The 7,357-nt window shown below is 60.3% G+C and overlaps 1 protein-coding gene across 3 annotated transcripts in view; it reads right to left on the bottom strand.

Moving 5' to 3' along the window:
* Window positions 1–4,640: 4,640 nt before the first annotated feature.
* Window positions 4,641–7,357, bottom strand: part of SGCA (sarcoglycan alpha) — an 11,318-nt gene continuing 8,601 nt past the window's right edge. Inside the window, exons 9-11 of one of the 3 annotated variants that reach the window (XM_036341962.1) lie at window positions 5,213–5,331; window positions 5,106–5,179; window positions 4,644–4,834 (exon numbers count right to left, since the gene is read on the bottom strand). In XM_036341962.1, the coding sequence (XP_036197855.1) occupies window positions 5,118–5,179; window positions 5,213–5,331 (181 nt within the window). In that variant the 3' untranslated portion in view covers window positions 4,644–4,834; window positions 5,106–5,117. Of the gene's footprint in view, window positions 4,835–5,105; window positions 5,332–7,357 lie in introns of all 3 variants that reach the window. The other 2 variants (XM_036341963.1, XM_036341961.1) reach the window with 2 other exon arrangements.

Raw genomic sequence — 7,357 nt, 5'->3', positions numbered from 1 at the left:
AGGCCTTTCTTTATGCGGCTTCCTTTATGTCTGCTTTTGCTCCCCCCCCCCAGCCATGCCCAAAGGTCTCGTGTCCCCTCGTCCTCCTGCCCGCCCCAGCCGAGTTTGCCCCCTCTGACTTTTCAGAGCCCTCCCTGTCCACAAACTCATCTTCGCCTCAGTACCAGGCAGTGCTGTCATTGTGCGCTGCCCTGTCTTCACCCTTCCTCCCTCCAGGCCAGGAGCAGCTGACGGAGGCAGGAGGCCGGAGGCCGGGCGCTCAGCTGCGGGGCTGGCACAGAGGCTGTGCGTGGATATGGAGACTAAAGAGAGAGGAGGAGAGGGACACGGGCCTTCTAGGTGAGAGTGTGGAGCTGTGTGCCTTGCGGAACTCGAGAGAGCAAGTGTGAGAGGAGGAGGGAGCCAGCCAGCCAGCCCAGAAGTGGGAGCAGGCAGCGGGGAAGGCGCAGGCCAGGGCTCTCGCAGCGCTGGGCGGCACCCCACCTGTGCTGTCCACGCTGCAGCCATAGCCACGCGTGGCTTCGGAGCACCAGACATGTGGGTAGTGCAGCTGAACAACTCAATTTTAAATTGTCATTAGTTTTAGTCATTAATTTTAGCAGCTACCCATGGCCATTAGGCAAGGAGTGAATACGCCTCTCACCACATGTATGCAAATCCACCCACAGGTGCATGAGTGTGTGTGCCTGTGTGTGTGCGTGTGCACGTGTCCCAGCGAGGGCACCGGAGGGGACACGGGACATCAGGGCTGTGGGGGTGGTGATGCCCTGCTGTGCAGCTCTGTGTCTGCATCACGTGGTGTGAGGCCAGAATGTGGTTTCAGTGCTTGTGCAGGAGAGGAGGGGGACAAAGGGGCCATTGTACCACATCCCCAACTCCAGCCCTCCTTCCCGCTGACATCACGGCTGCCCTAAATACAGCCGCGCGGACCGGCTCCCCCAGACCCTGCTGCCCCCCGCGTGGTGGCACCGGCCCTGTCCCCAGGGCTGCTCCGAGGGACTCGCCTTTTGCTTCTCTGTGAGGAGATGGGCCATGATCCTGTGGATGACTTCTCAGTCAGATCCAGATGGAAAATTCTAGAAAAGAAGGCGGCTTTGTTTGGATGTTTTATTTTTTTCCTGCTCTCAGAATCCTGGGTCCCCTTGGTGAGGTGAGCCCATCTGCCGGCAGGATTTTCTGTGACCGAAATGTGGTGGGTTTCCCCTCCCTTTTCCCCAGCTCCTTAACCCTCAGCCTCCCAAGCGCCTCCCAGGCCTTCCTGGACTGAGCTGGGTGAGGTTTAGAGTAGGGGAGCTGGGAGGGGTTCCTAGCTGGAGCGTGGGAGCCTCAGGTGGGGGGCGTGTGGAGAGCATGGGACGGGAGATCGTGGGGCTGCTCTCAAAGCTGAGACACCCTTCCACGCCCCCCCCCCCCCCCCACTAAGGAGGAGGCTGCGAGGCGGCCGTGAGTGTGGGAGGCGGTGGGAGTGAGAGGGGTCCAACCAGCCACACTGTGTGGGTGAGAATGTCTCCCTCTCTGGGTGCCCACCCACCGAGGAGCAAGTGCGTCTGTGTTCACAGGGGCCTTGCACGTGTGCGGGTGTGTTGGGAATGGGTGAGGGGTCTGTAAATGCGGGGACAGCTCCCCCCGCACACACGGTGGCAGGAGGCTCTGTATGAGCCAAGAAGGCTTGGGTCTAGCCTTGGGGACATGTGTGCGTGGGCATGACAGGGCCTGGGAGGGCCCGCCTGTGTGATGAGGATGAATGGGGCGGGTGGAGCAGGGAGGAGTGTGGGGGAAATTAGGAGGGGCTGGGCGGGGGGAAGACCATCGTCCTGAAGTCCTGGGGCCAGCGGGTCGCTAGGGCTCGTGAGCGGCTGTGTCTCTGTGTCCCCTTCCTGGTGTGTGCCCCAGGGGGGGAACGAAGGTAGGCTAGGCAATGCCCACGGAGCACGAGGCAAGACCCTGGGAGAAGGCGCGTCTGTCTCAGAGGGCAATCGGACCTTCACTCACACGGAGATCTCCACGGCTGCGGGGACGCCCCTGGCCAGGCCGAGGGAGGTGAGTGCGGTGCATGCGGGTTGGAGAAGGTGGGGTTTTCTCAGCATAAGACAGAGGGAGGAAGAGAAAGATGGGATGGAGCGGTGAGCAAAGCACATTCCTTAGAATAAGGCGGCCACGTAAACAAGTTCTCAGTGACTTCACTGCCGTGGGGAGTCCTGCCCGCTCCCTGAGGCTTTGGAAAACTGATGCAGCCACAGAGGCCTGGTGTGAGTGGGCCTGGAGCAGGCGAGGGAAGGGGCTGAGTTCTGGGTTTTGGTCAATCTGGAGTGGAGATAAGGACGTGCCATGAAACCCACGCTGCCCGATCAAAATATAACGTGAGCCACGTTAAGTTGTTTTAATGTCCCAGCGGCCATAATAAAACTATAAAAAGAAACAGGTGATGTTCATTGTAAGCGTAGACTTTACTGAACCAATATATCCCCCAGTGCTGCCATTTCCATTGCACGTGCCGCCCATCTCAACTTGGACGGGACACATTTCAAATGCCCGGCGGCCTCGGGGGGCCAGCAGCTGCCCCACCAGACAGCACAGCGCGGGCAGCCGACCACGCCCCAGAGCGGCAGGGTTTCAGCCTCCGCCCCCCACTCACGGGGAGAGCTTGAACTCTTCACAGGGCGCAGAACAGAAACTGAGCCCACTTCACCTGGAGCTTAGGGGGCAGGGAGACCCCACGGACCTCTGGTTTGGGGGTGATTGCGTGAGCACTTGTATGTAATAAGGTCTCCATGCTTGGGAGCCGCCAGGTGCCGGGCACTCGTCGGGCCCTCCCAAATCCTCACAAGGGCCCGAGGCAGCCACGATCAATGTCTGTGAGTAAACTAGGTGTTAGAGCTCCATCTGACCCTGAACCCCAACACGCAGGCCAAGGGGGCTCTGGTGAAATGAAGTGTGTGCGGGTGAGGGCTGGGCCCACCGTGGGCAGTGCCCCTGTCCCGTGTCTGGCGGAGAGGCAGTGAGGAAACGTCTAGAGTCAGGCCACGTGTGGGCTCTGTTAGGGTGAAGGTGGAGGCCACTCCCTGGGCCACGTGGGCAGTGCCAGCTGAGGGATGGCAGGAGCCGAGGGTGGAGCAAGGCGTGAGGTGGAGTCTCCTGGTGGAGATGGTGGGGACACTGTGGCTGTGTGTCCTCGGCTGTGGGGGGTGGGGAGGGGCAGGACTGACCGCCCAGTGGAATCCTACCCCCCAGTGAGTACAGGGGTGCCGAGTGTGCCGTGCCCTCCCCTGTGCCGCCAGGGAAGGCTGGGCGTGCGCGCGAGTGTGACCAGGCACAGCTCGATGTCCTGTGCAGTCACGCCATCCTCCCAGCTACTTGTCTGGGCCACTTCCTCCCAGGCCGGCAGCCAGGCTCCCGTGTGCTCCTTGGAGCTGAGCAGGGAAGAAGGCGCTGCCAAGAGCCAAGGCAGAGCAGGAAGCAGAGGGCAGTGAGGGGCTGGCCTTGAGCTCCTCCCATCCCGTCCTGGCGGGCACAGGAGGAGCCCGAGGCCCGAGGTGGGAGCACAGAGGGACCCCTCCTCCAGGGGGAGGATTCAAGGACGAGCTGCCCCAGGCCGGCTGCTCCGATCTGAGCAGATTCCGTGCAGCTCCTGGTTTGGCCAAATGAGGGGCCCCGGGAAAAGGAGGAAATTGTGAATGAGAAATCAGAGGCACCTACTCGCCAGAGAGCCCACGTGCTGGGGGGTGAACCCCCAAAGACAGACGTCTATTGAGCACACACAGTGCCGACACTGAGCCCCTGCCGGCCCCCGCCGGTGCCTATGGGATTAACTAACTGGGGGTATGGGGTGCCCAGCAGGGAGGGGACCAGAACACGATGATAGAAACGTTGGCGATGGCCCTGCCCAGCTCTGAGCAACCCAGACCTGCATTCATTCCTTCAGAGCATCTTTCCAGAGTGCCTACTGTGTGCAGGCTCTGTGCCCCCTAGGGCACAGAGGAGGACCCCAGCAAGACACCACACAGAACAGCTCTGCCGCCCCGAGGCTGGGCCGGAGGGGGCTCTCAGAGGAGGGGTGGGCCTCTCTGAGGACCTGACATCGCAGTGAGGAGGTAGCTGTGTGCGCTGCGGGGACTGGGTTCCTGGCAGAGGGAACCGCAGAGGCCGGGGCCTAAAATGAGTGTGTTAGGAGGCAGTGTGGCTGGGGCTGGTGAGTGAAGAGGGTGGGGTGCCGAGGTCTGAGAGGTGCACAGGTCAGAGGTGCGAGCACAGGGCAAGACCCCCTGATTTTTCCTGTTACAGGATGGGCTTGGCTGCTGTTGGAGACGAGACAGGTGGGGCAGGGAGGGGGCAGAGAGGACGAGGGGAGGCTGTTTCAGGGTCTGGGAGAGAGACCCTGGTGCAGGACTGGCAAGTGGAGACCGTGAGAAGGGGATGGATTCGGGGCATATTTTGAAGGTAGGGATTCTGGGGAGAGAGAGAAAGGAGTAGGACACTTTGGGGGCCCTTCCAAGGACAATGTGGGGGCCTTCCTCAGGAATCCTCAACCAGGAGCCCCACCATCAGACAGGGGCGGCCCCACTTGGTCCTAAGCCATCAGCCCCAAGGCAACGAGGGGCACAGGGAGGCTGATGAGAAGAAGGCACGGGCAGCGGTAGATGGGCAGAGCTGCAGGTATTTATTCTGGGTGCCCTGACCCCAGACACCCTCACCTGCCCCCCCCCCCTCATCCCTCTGCTTGTTCCAAGCCTGGAGGCCATCGGACCGGGAGCCAGAATCAGGAGGAAGGATGTGGCCCTGGGTGGCGGCTGCTCTGTGAGTCGGGGCCGAAGGGAGGACGAGGCCAAGGCTGGAGCTGGAACAGCAGAGGGGGGAGAGAGTGGGGGTTGTGAGGTCCAGGCCCTGGTTCTCCTGCCTTCCCCACCCTGATACTCTGACCACGAGTGCTTGGCATTGGGGGGCCTGGACCCCGCACTGCTGAGCAACCCCTCACTGCTGCCTCAGTGGGTGGGCAGGTCTGTGTGTCCCTCCCTTGACCTCTTCCACCCCCCTCCACCTGCCCCAACCTTGACACAAAGGCTCTTGTTCCCAGAAAAATGAGGCTGGCACTGCCCTGCTGGACCCACCTGGGCGGGCCCTCAGCGCTGGTCCAGGATGAGGGGCACCTGGGCGCTGTCCACCTGGGGAGGCAGCTGCCGGCCTGTGCGCACGTTGAACATGGGCTCGTGCTGGCCTGTGCGCACCTTGAACATGGGCTGGGTGGAGAGGGGCCTGGGCACCTCTCGCCTCGCTGCCATCTGCCGCAGCTCCTCCGTGTTCTCACGGATGGTGAAGTGGTGGAACATCTGGATGCTGGGGCACAGGACCGGCAGAGTCATCAGCCTGGGAGTCAGCCCCCCGACTTTGGGGTCCAGCCTGACACTGCCTCTGAGCCACCCTACAGTCTTCCCTACTGTTGTGTGGGGGAGCCTCACACACGCGATGGGCGGCGGGAGGACAAACAAGACGTTCTATGGCGCCAGCTCCGTGGCCTGTGACCGAGGCAGGGGTTCTGGGTGTAGACAGCCTGGATTCAAAGCTGAATGTCCTCCACAAGTTGCTTCACCCCTCTGTGTCTCAGTTTCCTCAACTGTAAAATGGGGCTAATATAGAGCTACCTCCTAGGATTGCTGCGGGATTAAATGAGTGTTTAGAAAAGTGCCTGGCAGGTGGTAGGCGCTCTCAAGATGATATGAGTGGACACCACAGTGGATATATATTTCCAGAGGCCAGCATTTCCTGGGCTTTCTTTCCTGTTTTTATATTCTAACTAGAGGCCCCATGCACAGATTCGTGCACTGGTGGGGTCCCTTGGCCTGGCCTGTGCCCTCTCGCAATCTGGGGGATGTCGGATTGACAGTTTCGGCCTGATCCCCAAGAGACCCCATCAGTGCACGAATCCATGCAATGGGCCTCTAGTATGCATATAAAGTCTTTAGTTACTCTCTTCCCACCCTTCCCCATCCCCCCTTCCCTCAAAGATTCATCAGTCTGTTCCATGTTCCCATGCCTGTGCGTTGAGCGTCTGCCCCCTGGTGGTCAGTGCACATCATAGGAAACAGTTGATGGAACAGTTGCTTAGGCTTTTATATATATAGATGGCCCTCTACCACTCGGCTCCCTCCACCACTCAGCTCCCTCCCCTAATACTCTCTCCCACCACTGAACATCCAATTCTCCTCCCCGCCCCAGCCCCGCCCCAGGCTGGCAGACCTATATCCTCCCCTTTTTCCCACCCCCTGGCTTTCGTCCAAGCTGTTTCCCCAAGTCCTGCCAGGCCTCGCTGAGTCACCTTTTGGTTGCTCAGACCTTAACTCCTCTCCCTTTGTACCTTGACCCCCCTCACCCGCCCCCCGCCCCAGTCAGCCCCCAGGGCTGTTGAGCTCCAGACTCTGAATCTGTCTCCCTCTCTTTGCTACAAACCAAGGCTCCTAGAGGCCTGCACCAGGCTCCACCCTCCACAGGCCCGAGTGGACTGATGGCCACACCCTGGGGAAGTCCTTCCTGAGCCCTAGCTCCAGTTCCCCTCAGAAGTCTCAGCCTCATTCTCATTTGACGTTCCCATGGGCTTGCTTTCTGCCGTCGAGGGGCAAGCTTTAGTTCATTCTAAGAAGTGGGGCAGCACCTCGGTGAAGCATGAAGACTTGCTTTGGGTTTGGGTTCCACTGCTTACTGGCTGCGTGACCGTGTGCAAGTGACTTAACCTCTCTGTGCCGCCGTTTCCTCACGGCAATGCGAACTGCTGGTGTATGAATTAAATTAGTTAATACAGGAAAAACTGGGAATGCGTCCGGGCCGGCGTGGAGCCAGTGGCAGCTGCTGTTATGGGGAGCCTTCCGTTGCTGCTGCTATCCCTGGTGTTACTGTATTCGGTAAGCCCACTTGGCCTCCATGCAGGGAGGCCTGGTGAGCTTGGCCTTCAGCGGAGGGATGGTTCCAATTCCCTCTACACAAACCCACCCACACTTGGGGAGCCCAGCCTGGAGACATTTTCCCAGGCTACCTGGTTGCCAGGTCAGACAGACAGCCCGGACATTTCATTACCAACAATAAGAACTGGTTTCCTTAAAGGGGCGGGGTCCCACGTAAGGGGAAAGCAACCCTACCTGCCATTGGGTTACGGATCAACTGGGGAGGATCAACTGGGGGAGGACAAGTGATCCCCATTCGTGTCCGAGCCTCAATTAGTGGACACAGACTCAGACTCCAGCAAGAGCCTGCAGATTAAACTCCAGGAAGGACGCCCAGCTTCCTGCTGAATGGGCCGCCCTCCTGGGGGCGGGGGGGGGGGGGGGGGGAGTAGGACACAGTGCTGTCTGGCCGCAGGGAGGAGGTGGAG

Source organism: Myotis myotis, unplaced genomic scaffold, assembly GCF_014108235.1.
Source record: "Myotis myotis isolate mMyoMyo1 unplaced genomic scaffold, mMyoMyo1.p scaffold_m19_p_17, whole genome shotgun sequence".
Classification (NCBI taxonomy): Eukaryota; Metazoa; Chordata; class Mammalia; order Chiroptera; family Vespertilionidae; genus Myotis; species Myotis myotis.
This window is presented reverse-complemented; position numbering and strand designations above follow the sequence as displayed.